The 25,720-nt window shown below is 38.5% G+C and overlaps 1 protein-coding gene across 6 annotated transcripts in view; it reads right to left on the bottom strand.

Moving 5' to 3' along the window:
• LOC136705540 (arginyl-tRNA--protein transferase 1) overlaps positions 1-25,720 on the bottom strand; it is a 140,481-nt gene that overhangs the window by 101,042 nt on the left and 13,719 nt on the right. For 5 of the 6 annotated variants that reach the window (XM_066679166.1, XM_066679165.1, XM_066679168.1 and 2 more), the window contains exons 5-7: positions 25,509-25,598; positions 20,319-20,510; positions 4,994-5,205 (exon numbers count right to left, since the gene is read on the bottom strand). In XM_066679166.1, coding sequence (XP_066535263.1) covers positions 4,994-5,205; positions 20,319-20,510; positions 25,509-25,598 — 494 coding nt within the window. The remainder of the gene's footprint in view (positions 1-4,993; positions 5,206-20,318; positions 20,511-25,508; positions 25,599-25,720) is intronic. The other variant, XM_066679167.1, reaches the window with a different exon arrangement.

The raw sequence follows: 25,720 nt of genomic DNA, 5'->3' as shown, positions 1-25,720 counted from the left end.
ACGTTTATTTTGTTTGGCTCTTAGTGAGATTCTTATATTAAAACTTGGCCAAGTCAGAGTTTAGGGTAATAAGGATACTGTGACTTTTGTTTGAGATAAACATAAGTAGCATCTTTTTTTAAGTGGCCTTGCTGTTCTCTTGAGATATCTGTTGTTTGATTAAGAACATGAGGTCCAACCAAGCGGTTGCAAGCTCAGTTGTATCATAACAATACTGAGCTTTCATAATGGAATGGCTGATGGAAGAAGGGAGAATGAGGACAAAATTGTTTAAATAGTCCAAACCTCCACCCCCGTCCCCCCAACCAACAAGCCGATTTTTTTTGTGTTGTTACACTGCCCCCTGGAGGACTCTCTGGAAAACGCATAAATCCAAGGATATACAACTTCAGCAAAGTATATTCCTTGACACTAGTGGATTACAGGTCAACATTTTTTATGAGATGGTATTATAGAAACAGCAATAATCCAATATATTGAAAAAGCATTATACATGAAAAATACTAGCATTAGTGAGCTACTGTTACTGTTTGTTAATGGCTACAATATGCAGTTAAGTGCCATTATCCAGAAATAGAGACATTAATGTGCATGTTCAAAACTAACTGGTATTATACCTATTACAGAACTCAGCTATTTCAAGCTTATAAACTAATCCAAACTCCAGATAACAAAAGCTGTTACAGAGGCACTGAATGTCTTGAATTGAGTTCTAATTTCAGTATAATGACAATGGTTTGTCCCAACTTCACATTTAACTCTGATATTTTACTTTCTTGCCAGTTTTAATCATGTTATTTAGTCACTAGTTAAGACTCAGTAAATCACACGATTCTGCCAAAGCTGGGAGGTTTCGTCCAAACTATGTGAAGCAAGATACTGTTTCTAACACAATGCCCGTCATTAGCTTGCATCTTGCTGAGTGATGGAGGAGACAGAGAAAGGTATTCAATTTAACAGAGAGAGTAAAGCCAATTATACCTTTTAGGACTGCTGAAGTGAAGCAGAATAAGGACAAACCGCTAGCAATATTACACAAGATTTAATATTATTATTGTGAAATCTATTCAATTATTTGATACATTATTTTCACTATTTTGTTACTTAGACTTAAAGGGAACATCTACAATTGTGGGGAAAAGAAGTTCTAAGCTCCACAATTTTTAAGGTGGATCAGTGTGATGGGGTATGACAGTTGAAGTTTAACTTGTCTAAGTATTTATTCACTGTTTGAATTACCACAGAAACTCATCTGTAACTCAAGTTCTTTAGTTTTGTAGCACTCTCGGTAACGCAGTTAACCGTTTTCAGACAACTCCACCTTAAGTGATCCAAAACACCAAAAATAAGTCAATATTACCCACCTATGGAGCAGGAATAGAGCCATTCTCATTTCGGTTTGTGCTTTTCAACCTTTAGACTCCTCTCCATTGTCTAAATAAAAAAAAAAACTCCAGATGCCTCTGAACACTTTTAATTGATTTTTGATTACAATCGTAAACTGTTTCCTTACCACTTGCTATAGCTCTCTGGTCTGTTTATGTGCTGGAAAAAGCACGGTGTTTATACGAAACCCTGGCTCAGTAAATGGGAAACAAGCTAAGGGAGTGGCTCAGGAGCTCACTATCTCTGTTGCCCGCTCAGGTGCATCTGAAGGAGTTTGGACCCAGAGTTGATTCAAAGGAGACCCCTGTGAAAGGGGTGAATAAACCCCTCTCACTGGCTCACAGCCCCATGAGCCTGGACATATGCTTATGAGAGACGAGACACTATTTACACACACACATTGCATATATAAATATCACTTTGTTTAATAATATCTGGGTAAGTGCCTGCTAAAACTCACATTGTTCCTCACGGGGCGCGTTGGTCTTGTGGTCGCTTCAGTTTTCGCCATGTTATATGAATCGGTGTTTTCATTAACATCGGGTATCCGTTCAGCGTGTGGCCATTTGTTTTCATAATGCCGTTTCCTGTATGGTGATAGGTGGACGTGTGGCTAGTGAGGTACCCACTACCACACGCTCCATTTAAACGATGGTCATGTTTTAAAATACTGCTGTTAAAACTTGCACACACACTGATGCGGGCGTTTCCCACTTCCACATCCATTATAGGGTTGGAACACGCGCGCTGCTCTTAATGGCCCTTTATTGGAGGTTCTGGGGTGGAAGATGTCTGTTTTAGAAGGAGGGATGTAATTTATCACTAACATGACGGTGGTATTTACATTGTGCATGTTTTAATTTCTCAGTTCAATAATATGAATGATGTGTTGTATTTGGGTGCTTGGTGTTATTTTAAAGTGATAAAAAGTGATTTTTGTTTCTTTAGGAACTGCATGTTCCTGGCTTACCATACCTTCATGGATGGTATATCCCAGGTAGGGTTAATGAGGGGAAGGTATTTAAGCATGGGGTGTGAGGAGGAAAGGGGAGTTGGAGTGGGCCAGCTTGAGGAGAGGCTGCACCCAAGATAGCTCAAGAAATTTGTGTTTTCTTTTGATGTTTTTTTTCTTTTCCTTTTTTTTTCTCTTTGTTTTGGTAATCTCACCAAATAAAACAAAAAGATAAACTTACTCTGCAGTGACTGTACCTCTGCCAGTTATTGATACACGCAACATCTTCACAACCCCTGAACACTGAAAATCATGAAAAGAGATGGGAATGTTGCTCTACTGCTCTTCTGTAGGTGGATAATATTGACTTACTTCTGCTGTCACAGTTAAAGTATTTAAAGAGGAACAGACTCCAAAAACAGGAGAAAACTGGTTGGTTGAAAAATTGGTTTGGAAACTGAATGTTTTATAAGAATTATTATATACTGATGGTACCAAATGGTAACAATTGGACTGTTTCAGGAGCCAAGAGTCCCGTGTATGTTCAATGTTCATGCTGTTAACATAACAGAAGTATACACCAAATAAAAGTTTAAAATATGGGCAAGATGTGCCCTTTTGAAAAGGACAACATGATCAATCTCTGGAGGCAAAGTTAAGAATAAACTTGGCTCATTTCAATCATGTACATTTGGGGACATTATGAATTTATAAATAATAGACCCTTGGATCTCTGCTTTGTGAACAGTCACATGGATTTCTCAATACCAATGACTACATATTGCAAGATTAATTTTAAAATATTGTTCCTCGACAGTCCAAATGCTGTCCTTCCTTCCAATTTGTACGCGTAATCTTTCAAACTTTTCTCTGTGTGCAACAGATATGATAAAGAGCACTCCAAGTGGGGTTGAATTGCACATGTATAAACATCTCGTTAAGAGGTTGGAGCAGTGCGTCCCCTCGCTCAACTCTCCAGGCTTAATGACCTCAGGCAACTTCCCAGAACACTGCTCACTTGTCCCAAACGCTCTGGTGATAAAGTGAATAGAGGGCTGAAAAGGAAGCATGTGATATATCACACACCAGCACAAAGTGATGGGTTGATATTAACACCCGTGAAAGACTAGAGTTTCGACTTCGAGAACAGCACTCCGGACAAAGCTCTCCAGAACCCCACTGACAGGTTTTTGGTTCCAGAAAAGTATCAGAGTGTCACACAAGAGGTTTCCCCACCCCCATCTACACAGAAATTCTCTTGGTTTTTAGAATTTAATGAGACTGATAACTTAATCTAAATAAATAATAATTAAATTCAGAAATGTCATATATTTACATTTTAAATTTATCACAAAGACTTTAAGAGTCGTTGGACCCTGTGCCACAAAGTCCCAATAATTGAATTCAGGTATTCCAATCTCTTCCATGGCAGTGTGGTGTCAGAGGATGCTGAGGCATATAGCAAGCAGAGGTCACCAATGTTCCGCAAACTCAATCACTACAGGCCTCCAAACATTATGTGGCCTTTAGATTAGCTCAAGAACAGTGCATAGAGAATAGGTTTTCATGGCCAAGCAGCTGCGTCCATATCACCAAGCGCAATGCAAAGCGTCAAATGCAATGGTGTAAATCACGCCAACACTGGACTCTAGAGTAGTACAGTCGTGTCCTCTGGAGTTACGAATCATGCTTCTCCGTCTGGCAGTCCGATGGACGAACCTGCGTTTGGGTGTTGCCAGGATAATGGTACTTGTCTGACTGGATTGTGCCAAGTATAAAGTTTGATGGAAGGGGGAATACGGAGTGGGGTTGGTTTTCAGGAGTTGGGCTCGGCCCCTTACTTCCAGTTAAAGCAACTGTTAATACTTCAGTGTACCATGAGATATTGGACCATATCATGCTTCCAACTTTGTGGAAACAGTTTAGGGACGGCCCCTTCCTGTTTCAACATGACTGATGTGGAAGAACTTGATTGGCCGGCAGAGACTGCGAGAGCCAGACCTTCTTGTCCCACATCGGTGTCTGACCTCACAAATGAGCTTCTGGAACAATGCTCAAAAATTCCCATAAATGCACTCGTAAAACTTAAGGAAACCTTCACAAAAGAGTTGAAGCTGGTATAGCTGCAAAGGGTGGGCCGACATCATATTAAACCCTATGGAATTAAGAATGAGATGTCGCTCAAGTTCATATACGTGCTAAGGCAGACGAGCGAATACTTTTGGCAATATAGTGTATTTCTGATTCATCAGCACATTGTATTATGAGTAAACAAGATGAGCAAAAGTGCATCAGTAAGCTGATGCTAAAATGAGACGGGCACTGCCTGCTATCCACTTAAGAAAATTGAATGTCCTACTGCAGTCTATCAAATCAAATCAGCAAATTACTTATCTAGAAGAGATAAGTTCATTGACAGACGAGCCTCGCTTTGGTGTCAGGGGACAATAAAGGGAGAGGCACAAGATGGTTTTTTATACAGCATATGCTGATCTCACCCAAGCAATTGCAGCTAAAGCAAGAAAGGATTACAGTACACCAGAGCACTGCACTTTTTTTGAGTCACTTACATTATCTTAAATGCAGTCTGTCTATTATGGTTAGTTATTATGAAAAAGAACAGACTTGGCAAACAAAGTCTGGGTAAGGCCTAACCTCTAGACGGTGGAGGGGGTCGTCCTGTAGTGAGTCAGCAATAAAATCTTCTATGGTTTTGGGCTGATTGGATGCTAGGTTTACAGGAGCTGGATTTGGACCTGTCAGGCTGCTTTCATCCTGCCACCTCTGTTGCTCTTTTTGAAGCCTCCTTTCTTTGCGTAGCTCTTTCGCTTTTCGACACTGAGGTCTGCTAGGATCTGCTCCTACCCCTGAGGAGACAGAAAAGGAAAGAAACAGAAATGTGATGTTTTTGTTTGAACTATGAATCCTCAAGGCATTTCAAACATCCACTGACAAATATCAACCTCGCCAAAAGGATTTGTCCATCATTAGTCACATATAGAAACAACCTTAAAAGTCTTCAAGGATTATTTATTTCAGCCCGAAAAAAAGAATTTTTATGAAATTTTTATGAAACAGTGGAATGATAATACAGGGTGTGTCAAAAGTAGCAAGACACCCTTTTATCTGAATAGCGAAGTTCTTTTTCTTATATATATTTTTTATTTATTTGTACCGAGAGGGGGACAAATTTAATTTTGATGTACAAGTACAATGTGCAATGACAATAAAGCACTTATTAATTCATTCAGTCATTCAAGCAATGGGTAAGTGAGCCTATCTTTTAGGTTATGCCCAGAACATGGCTGCCATCTTGGAAGCAGCCATATTTTATCTTGGGCAAGCCCCCCCCCCTCAATGGGAAGGTGGTCATGTAGCATGTAGACTTGGCAAAAGTGAAGAAATACTCAAATCCAATACAAATATTAGGTGTACAAGTTTTAAAATGTCTTTATGTAATATATGATTGTATTACAAAATTCAAGCATTCTCCATTCTATGCCATTTTATAACTGTTGTTTATTCAACAAAAAATACGTTAAAAATTAAGTATTAATACGCTACATTCACTAATCCAAAACTGAGACATAAATATGACAGTTAAAATATCTTGATTAGTGCTTAATAGAAGATTATAAATGGGCTTGCAATTTGGCTGTAAATATTAAAGTAAAAAATCTCTGCTTTATCAGGAGCATGTGAAATTGATTGACTCTAGTGTAGCCAAACTACTGCAAACGACCCAATGGCATCAGGTTGCTATCAGATTTGAAGAGTTACTTTCAATCCCAAATGACCGCTATAAAGAACAAGACAAGGGCTGGTGGCACACGACGGTATGAGTCATCTAATAGGAAACATAGATTTAAGCAAGATCAGCATTTGTCGGCCAAGTCAGAATAATCACTTTAATCTACTAGCACACTTAGCCCTTTAGCTCAGACATTCCATCACCGTAGAAAGGGAGAGTGATGGAACAACAAGCTGATCTCTATCAACCAACTAGTGATGTGTCGGTCGCGAACGAACAAAGAGCCGGCTCTTGTAAGTGAACTAGTATGAGAGCCGGTTCCCGTCTAAGACCGAGCCTTTTTTTTCTAAGGCTTGTCATTCAACCAATCAGAGAACAACAAGCAAGCTCCAACCCTCCAACACTCCAAGCTGAGACACTTGGTTTTCCTGAATGCCAATCTGCCTTCCAAAAATTAGTTGAAGAAAATGTTAAATCAGTTAAATGTTTGTTGACAGTTGTAGTTGTTTTAATCACTACCGTTGAATGCTGCTGTTTTGCACTTTGCAGAGTATTTGTTTATTTTATTACCCAGAAATGGATGATTATTTAATTTAATAAGCTATTTTGTAATACCTACCTTTTGGGATCCATTTGCTATATTTCAGAGTTTACAAGTGATTTTTTTATTAAAAATCCAGTTATTTATACAATTGAATATGTGAGTGCAATCAGTGAGTTATTACAAGACAGCCATAAAAACAATTGGCCATTGTAACACTATTTATTATTTTTAATATTGAACAATAATATTTTGTCCATATAGTCATGTAAAATGTAGGTAATATTGTTCTGTACCAGTGGAAATAAGTGGTAAAACAAAGAGCCATTTAGGAGCCGAAAGAGCCGGCTCTTTATGAAGAGCCGAGCCAAAAGAGCCGGCTCCCCAAAAAGAGCCGAAATTCCCATCACTACAACCAACTGTTCTGTAAAGCCCAGTTTCAATGTGAGAAGTTACTGAATGGATCTATTGATAAGAAAATGCTACAGACATTTTTAAACAGTTTTTAAATCTATAATTAGAATAAATTGTGTTCCCTAATTAAAGGAATAAAAGGTACTGAATATGTTCCCTTCATGGTACCACCACAAAGAAACCAAACACTACTACCACAGTGACAGCAATCAACCATAAAATACACTGGTCAACCATAACATTATGAGCACCTCCTTGTTTCTACACTCATTGTCTATTCTCTCAGCTCCAATGTACACACACAAGCACTTTGTAGTTCTACAATTACAGACTGGAGTCCAGCTGTTGCTCTGTATACATTGTTTGCCACTTCCCACTCTGTTCTTCCATGGTCAGGACCCCAGAGAACCACCACAGAGAAGGTATGATGGATCATTCTCAGCACTGTAGTGACTGATGAGGTGGCAGTGTTTTATTGTGTGCTGTGGATCTGACACATCAGTGCTGCTGGAAATGTTTAAACCCTGAGTGTCACTGCTGGACTGAGAATAGTCCATCAACCAAAAATATCCAGCCAACAGCATCCTGTGGGCAGCGTTCAGTGACTATTAATGATGGGCTAGAAGACAACCAACAAAAACTGTACAGCAACAGATGGGCTATGTTTTCTGTGACTCTCCATCTACAAAACTGTCACTGCAGCACTGAGAATGATCCACCACTCAAATCATACCTGCTCTGTGGATGTCCTGTAAGGTTCCTGGCCATCCAAGAAAAGGGGGAAAGGAGGCAAATAAGGTATACAAAGAAACAGATGGACTTATGTTTGTAAATGCAGGACAACAAAGTCCTCCTATATGGTAAATAGGGCCGAGAGAATGGACAATGAGTGCAGAAACAAGGAGGTGGTCATAATGTTATGACTGGCTGACTGGTGTATTTAGGGTGACCATACTTTGGTTTTTTAAAAAAAAAAATAAAAAAAATAAAAATAAATAAATAAATAAATAAATAAATAAATAAAAAAAGAAGGCCCTGGGGAAGCATCAGGTTTAGGATGCTGTGACCAGGAGGGCTACATGTAAGTTATAGTTGTAGGACCGTGGCAACGTGAGTGTGTGTGAGGACAGGAGATAATGCAAATACATTAATACACAAATACTTACCCATTTACCAAGACAAATAAATATCCTTAATAAACTACATTGCTCAATGATCCTTTTTCATTTCAAATAATATCCTTAATATGTTGGGGTTCTTTTAAGACAATGTTTTTGTCTTAAACTTTTTACACAATTTTTTATGCCAATGTAAAAACATTAATAAACGCATCAATAAAATAAAGTCAGGTAATGTCAAATTGATTTGTGTGTATTTATATTGGTGGTTAGATGTTTTTTGGATGTTGTGAGTCAGCTGTTTGACCAATGGCTGATGTAGATGTAGGTAGTAGTCCAGTAGTGGTGGTGAGAATGCAGGACTTATCCATGTCTAAACCCTGATGTAAAATCCCTGAGAAATCCCAGACATTTTACACAATTTAAAAATCCCGGCCGAAAACATTTTTCACATCCCAAAAAACGTGTCTGGAAAAAAGAAGACATATGGTAATATGCTAATATATTTATTTTGAAGTCAATAGCCCATTCATGCAGGACCCTACCGTTAAAATTATAAACAGCTTACCCATCTGACATCCCTTCTAATACTAAGCAAAAGGACCATAATTAAAAGCAGGTATTGTGTGAATTCTACATTTGGATCCATTTTGCTGGGTGTTGGAGAATGTTTCTGATCACTACTTGTTGAGTAGCTGCAGGGCTATGGTTGTGCATGTCTATAATTGTAGTATTTTCCCCCCTTATGCTATAGCTGTAGAGCAGCTCCCACCCACCCCTTCCACCCCCACCCAGGACAATATAAAGCACTGCAAGATGGTGTATCTGCATTTGCATGCATGTGTGAAGCACATGGTGAACACGCATGTGAATAGCAGGGTTCTATGTCCAGCTCAAGTCAGTTAAATAGCAGGATCTGGTCCTTCTGTGTAGATGGAACTCATTTTCCCCTCCTCTGACTACATGACATCATAGCGGCTGAGGCAGTAAAACAACATGGACTGTGTTTGTTGACTCCTGCTGCTTTTTTTGCGAGGCAAAAAACCACTTTTGTTTAAATGAAAGCATGGAGTTGCTATGGCCCAGGGTGGCTTGGAGAAGACACAGGTATTGCTGGACTGTATTCCGGAGTGTAGGGGTGGAGAACCTCACTGTGTTACTATTTCATAGCAGAAGCCCTGGAAACCTGCCACACACTTAGCATTTAACTAAGACAGGGAGTCATAACATACGGAAACATTACACAGCAGAGGAGGGTAGAAAAAGCCATGCAATGTCATAAACAAACCTTTGACCACCAATACTACATGCCCAAAATTTTAGTCTTTCTTGTGAATTCATGGGTAATAAAGGGGACGTCTATGATTGTAGGGAAGTGTTCTCTTTGGTTTGTATACATTCAGAAGCTCCATGTCTTTTAGGGTGGAATGGTATGTTTGAGGAAAAACAACTCTTGTTTGTGTGTGGTTTTTATTCACTGTTTGAATTACCACAGAAACTCATTTGTAACTAAGTCGTACTGTTTTGTTGCACATTCGCTAATGCAGTTAGCAGTCTCCTGAATTTGGAGACATTTCTACAGAAATAGCAAAAGTTGTCAATATTACCAATATTAGTCAATATCATGGAGCAGGAATAGAGCAATATCCTCATTTCAGTTCATGCTTTAAGAATGTTTAGAATTCTCACCATTGTCTAGTGAAGTCTAGATGCCTTTTCTGTCATGAGCAGAGAGAGTGAAAGCCTAGCTTACCAGAAAGAGACATACAGTTTTTTTCTACATGTTTACAGACACTGGGGCTCTGTAGACATATTAGACCAGTTCCAAGCTCACAATGACATTGGAGAGCTCATATGAGTTATAAGAGGGACTTTAGTAAAAGGTGGGGGGTATGAAACCTAAGAGCACTGGGCAGTAGAAGAATAAGAAAGAGCTTAATTCAAGAAATTCCATCCAAGAAATTGTGGCTTGTAATCGATAACTTATCATGCAACATCTATACGTGATCTGACTAATGCTCCTGTGGTTAAATGCAACCAAATCCTCATAGCAATCTAGTGTTAATACTTCCCAGAAAATCTGATGCTTATACTTTAGCCAAAGTGGAGAAGTCCCTGTAAACACCTATAATTTCAGAGGAAGTCCAGTGTCTTTAAAACTTTATAGACATAAAGATTAATATTAATCAAGAATGTGGAACTCTAGACATTCAACATTTACTAGTTTTAGAGACAGGGTTAAAATGGCTTTAATTTAATCCTGGATCATTCAATGTAATTGTAGATATGCTTCATTCCAAATGGAATCCTAAACTGACTGATACTCTGGTTATTTTTTTTTTTTTTTTTTTGTTAAAAGCTGAGCCCCGCTTTGTGAAATACCAGCCATTCCAATGCTCTAGGTCTAGATAAAGATAGCACAAAGCTCCATGCTGTGCCCAGCTGGACACAGGCTTTTCTTCATTCATATAACAGTGCACTGTACATTGACATGCACGCCTCCCTCTTTTCCCTCCTTCTCTTTTCTGGCCATATTCCAGGTCCTGCGAGCGCTCCGGGCGTCCCGTGTCAACAGTTTACATGCCGACATCCTGTTTGGAGCAATAAGGAAAGCGGGGCCATTTCCTGCCTCTCCCTGTGCCAGCACCCACTACACAACCATCCGCATGCTGCCCGGTCAGCAAGCACAGCAGAGAGATAGGGAGATAAAGGGAGAGTAAATAAAGAGAGTTAAGGAAGCAAAGAGAGCCATGTACTCAATACATAATGTCTATCATAGAGATTTTCTTCTGAAAAGCCAATCCAGATTGAAAAGACCAACTATTGTCTAAACAATTAGTGGCTAGTCTGATGGCCAATAAAGTCTCCTCAGACCAAACAACCTTTTTCCAGTTGACCTTGGAGTCTCTCACATGCCTTTGAAGGAACTGTAATCCAGATTTACTATGTGCTTTCTTTAACAGTGGCTTTCTGTATGCCACTCTCCCATAAAGAACCTGAGCAACGTGTCGTACGCAGAGTCTCACCCATGTCAACTGCTGAACTTTTAATCATTCTGAGTAGACAAAAGTGCCTTGGTAGCCTCTCTCACTATTGGACAGTTTGTGAGAATGGCCTGCCAAAGGTAGATTACACATGTGCCCAGGTTTTTCCACAGAAAATTGGTTAGTCAAGGTGGTACCTTTGTTGACCGGGGACGACGACAACAGGGTGCTTTGAAGAACTTACACGATGGGGAATTTCAGAGTGAATCGGTTCACGAATCGAGTGCAAATTCAAATCAATATTCAAAACATTGTTTACAAGCGTGGGCTGCACATGCTCTGACCACGTGTACACACAGCCATAGCGAAACTCAGACACGACACACAGCTCGCCTTAAACACTGGATTACAGTTCAGAATGAGTGTTTGTAACTGAAAACTGAGGATAAACACATTATACGAGTCACAGAATGCACTTGTGAAATTAGAAGGATCTCTTATTATGGAGTATTTTCTACAATGGATTGATTAATCCCGGATCACTAGACATGGCAGAAAGCTACGCGCAAACACATCGGAAGCCTTGATAAGAAACTGAATGAATTGAACAAAACGAATTGTGGGGGTGGGGGGGGGGGGTGGACGACGTTGTCAAGGCAGCCGCCCTAACTATAAAGCATTATAGAAACCCTGTGTGCAACGTTCCTTCCATTTCTTAAAGCTGGATTTAACTGATCTTAAGGTGCTGTTCGGTGACCTGGAGATCCAGCCTCTGAACCTTTTGCTGTCACTTTGGTGGTACCCTAAATGTTACATAATAAGTAACTTTAATTAGGGAACATAAATGTACCTTATTGTATTATAATTGTACATTTTAAAATTGGGTTGATTTCATACAGCGCTTTTCATCACCAGGACTTATATACTTATTATATATTTTTAATTTACACAGCTCTATAATAAAAACTTACTGGGGAAAAGAATGCAATGTACCCTTAAAGAACTGGACTGGGCATTAAATACACTATTGTACCATCCATCCATCCATCCATTATCTGTAACCGCTTATCCAATTTAGGGTCGCGGGGGGTCCAGAGCCTACCTGGAATCATCGGGCGCAAGGCGGGAATACACCCTGGAGGGGACGCCAGTCCTTCACAGGGCAACACAGACACACACACACATTCACACCTACGGACACTTTCGAGTCGCCAATCCACCTGCAACGTGTGTTTTTGGACTGTGGGAGGAAACCGGAGCACCCGGAGGAAACCCACGCGGACACGGGGAGAACACACCAACTCCTCACAGACAGTCACCCGGAGCGGGAATCTAACCCACAACCTCCAGGCCCCTGGAGTTGTGTGACTGCGACACTACCTGCTGCGCCACTGTGCCGCCCTATTGTACCATTAAAAAGGTATTTACACTGTTTGTACCTTTAGTGACTGATAAAGTACCTCTACTATACCTTTTTGTCTCTGAGCGTGTATAATGTACTAATTGTGCCAGTTTGTACTACTTGAGCAATATTCACTTCGAATTTCAACAATTGTGATACTGCTAGCACCAATTGCCTGGACCTCTGTTAAATTAGGGAGTCTCAAGGGAGTGAATATTTATACAATCATTTATTTTACAATAAAGACTGTCGATTTTATAAGTTCTTGGCAAAAGAGCAAAATAATATTGACTATGATTCCATTTGTATAAAATGCTAAAATGGGACCACTGGGTGAATACATTTTATAGGCACAGCATGACAATTAATTAATTAATATTTAATAAATTAAATTTGAGTTTCTCTTTTGAAAACCATAAAACCTACACCACTGATTTAATATCCTACAGGTTGTATTCACTAGAGTTTGTCTTGAATTGTTCGTTGGTGGAAATTTTACTCAGTGAGGCTGTGCATCAATTAATTTAGCCGAAAGGGAAAGAACTGGGATGCTGACTGCAGGTGCCTCACACTGCTGTGAGATTATAACAGTATAAAATAACATGCCAGTGCAGTTTGCACGTTCACCGAGCTAGATGGCACCTGATTTGATGTGGAGCTGTGGAGACAAAAATGTCTTAAATGGCAAATTCTGTTCACCAGACTTAAGAGTATAGAAAGTAATATTTTGGATCAGAGTTATTCTCATATTATATCCAATCCAACATTTAGTATTAGCTCAATCAGTAGGAATTCTGTGGAAAGCTCTGGACAGACTACATATTTCAATTAGCCCTGGTCCTGGAATAACCCCTGGTCTACACTGTTCAGTGTATTCCTGCACCAACTCAGACACTTCATCTCCAGCTGGGTCAGCAGAAAAGGAAACCTAGAGGTAAAACAGCTTACAGCTGCTGTTTGCTAAAAAGCATGGAAAAAAATATTTGAGTAAGGTTACAAACAAGGAGAATTAAGGCATAGTTTGAAGAGAGCTGAAACAGAGTATTTGTCTTTTTCTAATTCTTGTACTAACTTATTTCTCACACCCAAATTGTAACTGCGTGTTCAGGATTGATTCAGATTTAAGTCAATAAATAGTATACAATATAAATAAATTAATTAATTAATATAAAATAAAACATTGTATATACACCCACTGGCCTGAAGCAAACAATGAGCAATTTTCAAGATTCTGTTCCAACTGCTGAGTGCGAGTGACCAGCAAAGACTCACTTGATTTAGAAATGTCTCACTGTCAGTCAAGTTAATCTGTTTCAAATGAAATAATTAATAGCATTTTAGCTAAAAATATTTACAGGTCTGTAGTATTAGGTGTTCAAAGAAGTTTTAACAGTTGTATAGTATTAAAAATGGCAATTATCATTTTATTCAATAAAAAAATAACCTCAAAATTAAGTAGTCTAAAAATGAGTTCCATCAAGAAAAAAAGTGCTGCAAAAACATTCTTAACGTGTTTTAGGGATAATATTGTATCCAAAAGTATATTGAGCAGTGGTTCTCAAACTGTGGTACGTGTGAAGCAACAAGTGGTGGTATGCCAGATGACCTTGAAGAAATTACTACTTAATTAAAAGTATTAATTAATTAAACTTGTTCATGTGTAAACTGCATAATGTTTCACACTTTCCATAGGTAAGATTTAATAAAATCTGTTTGTGTTAAAAAAAAAAAAAATTATACAACAAGGTCTACGTAACAGTAGTTCAGTCTGTAAGGGAAGGGCTGAGCAGGGTTCCCCAGCTTCTTTATTCCAGGGAGGGAACGTGATCTCCCAGTATTTTGAAAAAACAATGTAAATAAAGCCCAGTTTCAGCTTCTTACTGAATGTATGCAAAGGCTAGAGACTGAGCAAAATGAACAAGAAACAAACCAAGACCAACCCAGTGAAATACTACAAAGCCAAGAAGGACTAAATCTAGAGGCATAAAATAGAAAATGTGAGAAGCACCACTTTAAAAAATGGTTATTTCAATGTGATTGTGAATGTAGTATATTACTATTCAATTTTTAAGACTATATTTATTTAATAAAATGTCAACTGCCATTTTCAATTTTATGCTCGTTCTCATAAAATGGTAAGAGTAGAAGGATGTTGGAAAGTTATTTAGTATTATATGTTACAAAAAAATTCATTTATTCACATTTGTATATATTAGCTATACATTTCAGTATTAATTCAACTATTGCTATTAGTAATATATAAGCAGTACTTTATAGGTCCATGGTATTAGAAGTATTTTAGAGTGTATTTTAGAGCCGTGTTTGTTAGTTTTTTTAGGTCTTCCAATTCTGCCTTACAATGAATTATGCAAATCCGTAGGGGTATTAGGAGAACCGAATCCACTCCACAAATAAATAAATAAATAAATAGCCTAGTGTGAAACAGCATTTACACACATTGTTTGTCGTGATGCTATTGGGTGTATTTAGGTACACAAATACGTCAGAATGTTAACATGACCTCCTTCTACACCCTACTGTCCATTTGATGAGTTCCACTTATCATAAAGTTCTGTAAAACTCCACCTGTTGTTCTGCATACTTTTTACATTCCATTTCACCCTGTTTTTCCAATCAGAGGACCACCACAGAGAAGGTATTATTTGGGTGGGGCATCATTCTCAGACAGAGGTTTTCAAATCCAGACCAGCCATTGTATTATACACACCTATATTTTGTTCCTCCTTGTAGATATGCCAGAGACAGTAGTTTATTGGCTGCTGGTCAGTTTGCGTTGGTCAACAGTGGCCAAAAGACACAGTCCACAGGAACGTAAAATAAATATTCTACATATAAGACTAACACAAACTGTGCAGCAACAGATGGTAGAAGGTAGGTGTTTGTATATTAGCACAAGATACACTAACACACCACCATGACATCACTGCAGCCCTGAGAATGATAGACCACCCAAATCATACCTGCTACACATTTTATGTGTAGTGCTTCTCCAATCAAAAATATATAGGTATTAATATCAGGAAATATTTACGGTTTCTTTCAATATTAATATTGGCATCAGTATCTGAAAAGTAAGAAGAGGTATCAAGCCATCTCTCATGCATAACAAACCATAAAACCCCATTTCTGACCCAATTTTAATCCTACATTCTTTACACGATGCCAGAAGTAACTTTTCCCTTTGTCTCTATTAAAGTAGAGAACTAACAACTATATTAAACAACACAATCAAAAAGGACTACATTTTTGGCCATTAAAACTAAATTTCAAAATTGCACAGAAGTCAAAATGACCCAGGATTTTTGATTTATTGCCATTTTCACCACATTAATATAGAGTAATATAGAATTCAAAACAGTGTATAGTTGTGAGATCATGCCTAGACCCCATGAACTGTTGCTTTTCTTTCTCTGTTTCTTAAAAAAGCTGCTTGTGGCTGGACCTGGAGGAGTTTGAACTTCACCTACTGCTTCCCTTCCCTCTTTTTTCCCAAACAGCAAATGCTCCTCATTGACAAAGCGCTATCAGTAACAGTGAAGGTGATTAGCCCCTTAGTAACATCCGCACACCTTCCTTCTTTTTCCTGTTAATATCTTCGGATGGCTAAATAGAGGGAACATTTCCGACGGGCGCTGTAAACACAGCACAGGGACGAGCGGCCAGCTGAACCATTTTCATCCAAGTGAGAATAAACACCAGCAGGATAAGCAGAGCAGACGCTGGGCCGCAGCCAGAGAGAAGGCCTGTGTCCTGTTAATGTCCGACCCAAGCCCCGGACCTATTAGAGCCGTGTTGAAATGTGCTGGAGGAAGCAGGCTGTTTCATCACCGTCTGTTTCATACATAGGAGGACTATCATTAAACACATATGGGAAATCAAGAAACCTACCAATTATTATGACAAATAATTGAATAGTAGAAGTCAATGTTGGGTATCAGTCAAATATTTCTGATAACTGACCACCATTATTAATGTTGGTCAGTGTTGTGCTTCGCCTGTGAACTTATTTTAACCACTTCTCGTTTAAGACACCTACCATAAAATGGGCAACACTGCTGCCTTCTAGGCAGAAGAGCAGCCATTCCATGTTTGCATAAGTACACCAGGCTACACCAGTATGAGTCCTTAGACCAGAGAGTTAGGAGATGTTCTCGATTTTTATAAAATTCAGGAGGGGGTTTCCTCATCATTTTCTAGCTCTACAGTCTATCTGCATGCTGGAAAAAGGCCCAGCGGTGGTACACAGCAGTGGATTGATAAATGGGATAGAAATAAACTGGCTTTGCCCAAAACTGGCGGTGTGTGTTGCTGGCTGAACCATGGTTGAGAAATATTAACTGAAGGAGTCTGGACACTGCTGTGACCTCCGAACGTTGAAAAGCGCATGTTGCTCTTTTTCTGCTCCATAGGTGGGTGAAAAAGATATCATCAAATCATTATAATGATAAATATCTTCATATTGCACAACTCAACATGACAAAACCAATATGTTCCATTTGGAAGGTGCAAAATGGCTGAAAAACACATGAACAGAATACAAAACACATACCTCCGTTGAGAGGCACTGTTTTGGGGGGGATTTAAAGCTTGAAAGATCTGTTCCTGCGGAAGACACATTCTCCCTCTTCTGCAGTTAACACTTCATAAAACACACTGCCATTCCCCTAATGAACCCTTCACATTTTTTCTGGAACACACACACACACACACACATATATATATATATATATATATATATATATATATATAGATATATATATATATATTTATTTTATTTTATTTTATTATTATTTTTTTTAATTAATTTATTTTTTGAGGGCTCAGCAGTAGTCAGAAACACGCTAGGGGTTCACTTTCCCTAGGGACTCCTTTTCCATGTTGTCTTGATGAATTTGCTTGTTATTCTTATTATTTACAGCAGTGAGATTCTCAAAAGAACAAATCCACAAGAGAAAACAGAAAATGGATTTTTAATGACAGTGCTATACTCCAGAGTTCTGTACCATGTCAACAAGTCACTCACTATGTCACATCATTGTTCTGTTAGGAGTTCCTAAAATAATTAGTATTATTTTTAAACAAAATATAATTTAGTAAACAAAATATGATTTTTCTGCTTGCCTTCAATTCTGCATCTTGTTTTATCTCTAATTTATAAACTTACAAGAAAAACTTTTTGATCTTCGGATACTTCTCCTGTAAAATATAATCCTCAGATACTCCATTCAAAAACACACCCACAAAGAATTTTCCAGTATAGCCAAAGCAGATATTTATTTCTACCAACAAGATATAAGATCCAAATAATAAATAAGGATTTTCATTGTTGGTGACACGTCACAGTACGCATATTTTGCTGTCTTTGATTTACATGCATATGCCTCAATCCAAAGGAATAAGCATACTCAACTCAAATTCTTTTTGCTTTGATATAAACATCTGTACGACGGAGTTTTAGGGCCACAGCGGTAAAAAAAAAAAAACAAGATTCCGAGATTAAAGTCGGAATAATTCTGAGAAAAAAAGTCGGAAAAATTCTGAGAAAAAAAGTCGGAATAATTCTGAGAAAAAATCTCAGAATAATTTGCTGCGTATAATGGAGCAGACACAGTGTAAAAGTGTAGAACTCCGGCGCCCACGAGGCTCCATCGTGTTACGGCTCGGACTCGTACAAAAAACTAAAGCCTTTATGCATCTCAGTCAGGGGCTGCGTCATGTCGTGTGAATGCGTTTAATAAATAAATCATGCATAAGGCTTTAGTTTTTTGTACGAGTCCGAGCCGTAACGCGATGGAGCTTCGTGGGCGCCGGAGTTCTACTCGTTCTGTATCCATCATTTTCGTGATCATTAATTGTATCGTGAAACTACATGCCATGGGTTCGTGCACTGATTCAGGGTTTAAACACTAATCACACTGTGGCCCTGATGTGGAAGGGAAGAGTGTTTATTCCTGAAATCTATACCATAGCAGGACTTAAGCAACACATTGCATTCCACAGTTACACTGTATCTGCTCCATTATACGTAGAACTCCGGCGCCCACGAAGCTCCATCGCGTTACGGCTCGGACTCGTACAAAAAACTAAAGCCTTATGCATGATTTATTTATTAAACGCATTCACACGACATGACGCAGCCCCTGACTGAGATGCATAAAGGCTTTAGTTTTTTGTACGAGTCCGAGCCGTAACACGATGGAGCTTCGTGGGCGCCGGAGTTCTACACTTTTACACTGTGTCTGCTCCATTATACGCAGCGAATTATTCTGAGATTTTTTCTCAGAATTATTCCGACTTTTTTTCTCAGAATTATTCCGACTTTTTTTCTCAGAATTATTCCGACTTTTTTTCTCAGAATTATTCCGACTTTAATCTCGGAATCTTGTTTTATTTTATTTTTTTTTTTACCGCTGTGGCCCTAAAACTCCGTCGTACATCTGAGACTGACATCTAACAGCTTTAAAAAAAACTGCATTTGGCTTAAATAATAATAATAATCTGGATATTATTATTATTTAATAATTATTTTGACTTCACACTCTAGTTAATATTCAAGCACACACACTTGCTCACTGCCAGGTGTGCTAAAGAACACACATGCGAGGACATATACATATAGTACATATAATCACACTCACAGGTTTTGTCTAGCATGTAAAGACAAAGCCCATAACTCCAGCCAGAAGTCTAGCACATATGCATATTAGCTCCAATAGAGCAAACCTTAAAGCAACACTTAAACACACTGTGAGTGTGAGTGTGTTCAGTCACTTTGATCCATGTCAGAAGAAATCTTAAAATATCGATCAAAATTAAGCACACACAACAAAACACAGCCAAAGCTGGGATTGGCTCTGGCAAGTTGGAACAGATATAAAAAGATACAAGAAAATATACAACACGCTGATTAAATTCCTGCATTTGTGATCTCAGACGCTGCTTAGTGGCATTAAGTAATTACCAATTCTCTGTGGAATATTTGCACTCTATAGAGTGTTATAAACTCTTTACATTCTGTAAACACTTGTATAATATCTGCCACTGGACTCCATCTGCACCCAGGGCGATAAAGGCATAAAGGTAGTTATAAAGTCTGTTACTGTAAATTTGTCACCAGGTGTTTATAGTTTAAGGAGGGGGGAGGAAGAGAGATGGGGTTTTCACCTCCTTTAGGGAGCGTTTCTAAATCTTTGCCATTTCCGGAACATTCCTGAGGTGCTCATTTCTGGGAGGTGTGGAAGTGCTGTGTTTCAGTCTGTCGTGTTTGGGCTGTAAATTTCACCCAATTGTGGAATCCTCATGCGGAAAGAAATGTAGTAGGTTCAGAGAGCTACAGTTTCAATGTTCTAGGGAATATTTAACCTAGATTTCCTTACTTATTCAAGTTTGCTTATAGGTTCACCTCTAAATGAAATCTGAGTTGCTACCAGACTTGTTTTCTTAAATGTCAGGGTCATCATGGTGAATTTTGGAAATATTACCATGGAAAGGACTTCATAGACATTGGGCCTCAACACTCACACTTGTGGATGTCTGCTGCCCTCTGCTGTTCTACGACAGAACTCTCCAACAGGTTTTGCAACCCCTACGGGGTGCTTTCTGAGAGGATGTCATAATTTAAAATTTTGCTACAACACACTAACTTCAAAATAATAATAGAAAAGAATAAAAAACAGCGTATTTGTTTGTTTAGTGTAGGAATCTGATGTGAAGTATTTTGTTTTTTACCCTCCAGCTTTTAGTGCTCACCTGGTTTAGGCACAGGTCGAGGGCCTGTTGGAGAAGTTTGTTCATCTCTTGATGTTTCAGCTGATGCTGGTCTGGTGTCCCTGTTGATTTCAGTGTTGCTGGGCAGGATGGGACACTCCGCTTGCTGGATTTTCATAGGTTCCAATGTAGGCACATACCCTCCTTCTCCAAATGCAGAGTCCATTTGTTCACCTATTAAAAACATACATACTATATTTTAGATTTATATATATATATTAGATTTATATATATATATATATATATATATATATATATATATATATATATATATATATATATATATATATATATATATTAGATTTATATATATATATATATATATGGCATCATGCAGTTACCCATAATATGGCATATGTTCATTACATACAGTCAATTAGGCTCAGTGAAGTATGGTGGAAAGTGGCTCTGAGGTGGAGGAATTTGATAAAATATATATCATCAGATGTACAATAAACCATGGTATTATGTAAATTCCTTTATGATCCTATCAGCAACCAGCTATCCTTAACAACTACGGTTACTGATTGAGCCCAGCCCATGAGTACCCAAAACCAGCCACTGTATCACTAGCTCTTCACAGGCAGGTCATCAGGCAGGCACCTCCTCTCATTGGGGTTTCACTAAATTAAGCCCACAACACCTCCAGACAGCTCAACAGTGAAGTCTGGCATCCCAGACCCACCACTCTCCAAGTCAGCTTTACAGTCCTACCTTACCCTTTACCATTAACAACCGTAAATCCACACTGGCCTCCCTGATGACTAAGCCTGTACCTAGCCCCACTGGCACTGTTAATGCATGCTCAGTGCCACCAGTTCCATGTTAACTTTACATGTTATGTCACCAACAATCCCAGTAGCACCTCTACAGTGCTTTTCTCCAAGTAATCTGTGCTCTCCTTATCCACAGCCACTGACTAGACCTTCAAGTGCGTCTGATAACTCCTTCAAAGCTGCCCTTAGTTTCCGGCCCCAGATGTTGAACTGCACAAGCAGGAATGTGGCCAATTTGGCTACAAATACTCTAACACCTCTAATATCTCCACCGGCCTTACATGTGCCTGCCACCTGTGTTCCCTCAACTCGGCCGCCGAGTCTGTGTACTTCAGATTCTTCCTTTCGAATGCTTCATCTACTGCATCTTTGAGTGTAACTGTTAACTCTATGAAATAAACTCTCTGTTTACTTTCAGAGTAGAGCACCACGTTTGACCTAAGTGCAGTTAACACAATGCACTCTGGGACCTGCAGCATTTTTTCTACATCCACCAGCAATTTCCAATCTCCTGCTTCAACCCATCTACCAATATTTGTAGCCTCACAATTTCTCAAAAACTTTCCCTCTCACGCACAAAATTAACGATTTTATTACAAAAGCTATTCATCAAAGCATTAACCTATAGCCGTTTGCTGTCCAACAAACATGCTAAAATCCTTAGCACCTGATTATGTCTCCACATATACCGACCCTGCGACAAACTAACTTTCCAAGCTGATAGAATATGCTTCAGCGTGCCAACCCCTGTGCATAATCCACAACTAGGGTCTTCACCTACCCACTGTCCAAGATTTTGCGGGGTTGGAAGGACATCATAAGTTGCTCCCAGCAAAAACTTAATACAGCTTTCCTCCATCACCAACAACTCTTGCCAGGAAAAATTCCGCTTCTCTAGATTCTCCCATCAAAGCCACCTGCCTTGTTTTGCCTATGACGCTGCTGTTGCACACCATGCTACTTCCTCCAGCTTGCAAATAAAACTAGTCATCATTTGCCTTCTCTCTGGTGATGTGGCCTTACTAACAGCTTTCCACGAATCACCTGACCCAAGGCCTGCTCTTCAGCATTGTACTTGGTCAATCACATCCCTTAGATCTAACGAGTTCCTAGCTACCTGCACGGCCACTTTTGGATTCCTTCCTTCCTGTTTATGTGATTGACGCTGCTGCCTTTACCACTGCACCATCCTGACAAAATCATCTCATGACTCACCTTTGCACATTTAAATTCCTCAACTAAACTTGGTTGGGTAACTCCAGTACCCCTCTTCCATACCATGTTGTGATAATTGTACTAGTGCAGTACATCATCAAATGGCTTTTGTGACAATTACTACCTAAACACAAGGTTGCTGTGACCGCTCAGCCAATCACTGTGCGGTATGTCAAAGGTGCATTTGATCAAATTCTGATCTGATATGGACAGCTGGTCCATAGGATGCTGTCTTTTATTAATCAAATCATCATATCATTATTATGTAGCTGTAACTGCTATTAGCAAGTGACTCCTCAGTTTTTAGAACTCAGGGTGTGTAAGCTTAGTCCAGAATATATAGTAATCTTAAATGTAATTATCAACTGCATGTCCCTGATCATTATTTTTTTTTTTCATTACATTATCACAGGGGGGATTGTTGGAAAGTAATTTCATATTAAATCTATATTTTATTCTGATTCTCTCATATTTTGTTTTAGGTCACTGTGAACTCTTTCAGAGTTGTTTGTCTCTTCTCTGCCTGTGTATCATCGGTTTATAACCTTGATGCTTGGGGGAAGATTGTTTATGGAACAATTGAGGGTGATAACATTTTCTATAATGTTTGTATGCTCCCACTAATGGTGGGAGAGAGTAACCAAGTCCCAACCAAGAAAATCTCTGTAAACATTTCCATCTCTACTTTAAAATAAAACATCCTGAATCTTTCACTGGCTAATTCATTCTCAACAACCTCAACCAACATATTAATCCAACACATGCCATGCTACTTAAACACTGTGGCAGCCCTAGCCACTTCCTTATGGCATTGTAAATAATCCTTTCCATCCTCTCTACTTCTGTGATTGAAACATCATAAACTATCAATGGCCACCTAATATGAGGCAGTAATCCAAACTGCAGACACCACAATTTCAACTTCCCTGGCAAACACAATCTATCAATGATATTAACAGCCTTCACCAGTTCAACATTTAGTCCCATGATAATACCAACCAACAAACACCGATGTATTTTTTGCTAATTTGAGCCTCTTACTAAAGTTGGGATATTTATTTTTAATTACCAATTCAACAGTACAACTATTATTTAACACACCTGTACTTGCTCTACATGCACAGGTTTGATGTTGGGTTTTTATAAGCTGCTAATTCTCTTTTAGCAAACACAGCTCACACTGCATTATAAAGATGTCGCTTTTCTTGCACTTGAAGCCATAGTGGTCCATTAAATATGGCCAGGGGTTAATTTTTTTTCCCAGAGCAACTCAGAATTCAAAAGGGTTTCGCACTCAGCTGGGTCTGCTCTGGTGACGGATTTGTCAGTCTCAACATTTTTTGTGGTTTTTGCGCTAGATTGCTCTCCAGACCATCATTCACTCCGCTCAGTAGTTTCCAGTGTGTAATTTTTTCTTGCATTTTTATTTACATTTTTACTCAGTAATGGATGTGATTTAACATGTAGTGAAATACAATACTTCAAGCAAAAAGTTTCTTAAGTAAAAATAAAGTTAGAGATTTAATAAAACTACTTAAAAAGAACAAGTACACTAAAAAACTACTTAATTACAGTAAAGCGAATAAATGTAATTTGTTACTTTCCACCTCTGGAGATATATATTATTATTATTTTTTTTTTATTATTTTAGCTCCGGGGCTTCCTGGTTGCAGAGTGCAATTCACGTTTACAGCACTGTTCTGAAAGCAAGGGGGAGGGTGATTTTTCCTACCCTCCCCAAATGTTACATAGTTTGGTTTCTGCAGTGCTGAGCCCCAAGTAGTGACCACAGAGGCTTTTTTCTCCCTGTTACAGGTCATTGGGGCATCACAATGATCTTGAAGCTCTAATTGTAAAGTAAAATGCTATCTAGTGTTGCTTTAAGCCAAACCTTAAAATAAGCTTTGAATAAACTAGGCTGAGCATAGTTTGTAAGAATTCTCCACTGAAACATTTCTGTGGAAACACTACTTACATTCTTGGCTCAGAACAGAAGTGGAAATGAAGCTACAGAACTATACATCATGTTTAGGTCAGTCTCAACTTTGTTTTGTATGCAATTGGGAACCCCTGATTTACATGTGTGTCAATTTTTTTTTTCATTTTCTTTCAAGTGTTTAACAATAAAGCAAAGTACTGCAATATCTCATCACCGATAATCCACCTCTGTGTGTTAATGTGTGTTAGCAAGTAAAGATCGGATTTGGGTTTGAAAGCTGTACCAGCTGTGTATGTTTGGGCCTGGTTTCAAAGTCAACATGTATGGTATCAAGCCTGAGGTTTATTTCATGCTATTGGAGCACTTGCAAAAAGTTAACAATATCTAATATCCAGAAAGTTCAGGTTACTTGACAGAAAAAAAAAAAAAAAAAAAAACACATGGGCAACAATATGCACAGGGTTAAATTAATGTAGAGACATGCAAAGCCAAAACGATATAAAATGTATATTTTTGAAAGAGCAAGATGATAAAAAAAAACTCTTTAAAACACAATTTAGTTTAATTTATTATAATTAAGTGTTATAAAATCATTTGGATTTTAAATTAAATATCAACTAATTTCATTTTATCCTGTTCTGTAACCCTTCTCAATGAGTGAATGAGTCAGCGGGCAGACAGTAAGAGCCCTTTTAGATTCTCATACCATTCATTTTTCACTCAGGTCAGCTTCAACAGTTCAACAACTACATAAAAAGACCAAGTCAAAACAAGTCAAAATTTGTTTTAATATTAGTCAAATATAAAAGTCATATATTAGTGTCTCTGTTATATGAAGGCTTAAAAGTATACATGTTCTAGTACAATAGTAAAGAGCAACCATTTTTTTTTTCATATCATCCAGCTCTATATACTGAAGGCAAAAAGTAACAAAATTACCCAAATCATTTAAAGGAACACTAGTTATTATTTTTACCTTGAAATTACAGCTGCAAAATAATTTTGAGGTCTGCAAAAGGGAGAATAGAGCCTCTGTTGTTGCTACTCCAGGTTCACCACTCAAGAAACTGCGCTAGTAACTTTTGGAGAAGGGTAAGAAACCACGCCCCCACCCCACCCTTTGATGTCATGATAATGCTCTAAAAATGAATTACAAAAGTCAACTGTAGGGGGAGCCTAGAAGCAAAAATAACAAATCTTACTTAGCGTTCCTTTAAATTTTGAGGGAGTTTGAGAGCACACCTGATAAAAAAATTCCAGCAGCCATAGCTACCGTCCGCTGAAGAGAGGAAGCCAGAGGCTCTAGGAAGCCTCTGATCTCTTTGAACAGACCTAAGACAAACAATTTTACTTTTCAAACTGAGAGAGAGGCTATATCTGTAAGAGGTCTTACAAATGAAACAAAAGGTCTAATGCAAATTATAGCTTAAAGCTCAACTGTAAATAAAAGCTTT

Source organism: Hoplias malabaricus, chromosome 8 (genome assembly GCF_029633855.1).
Source record: "Hoplias malabaricus isolate fHopMal1 chromosome 8, fHopMal1.hap1, whole genome shotgun sequence".
In the NCBI taxonomy this organism is placed as follows: Eukaryota; Metazoa; Chordata; class Actinopteri; order Characiformes; family Erythrinidae; genus Hoplias; species Hoplias malabaricus.
Note: the sequence above shows the minus strand (reverse complement) of the source record. Positions and strands in the feature narration are given on the sequence as shown.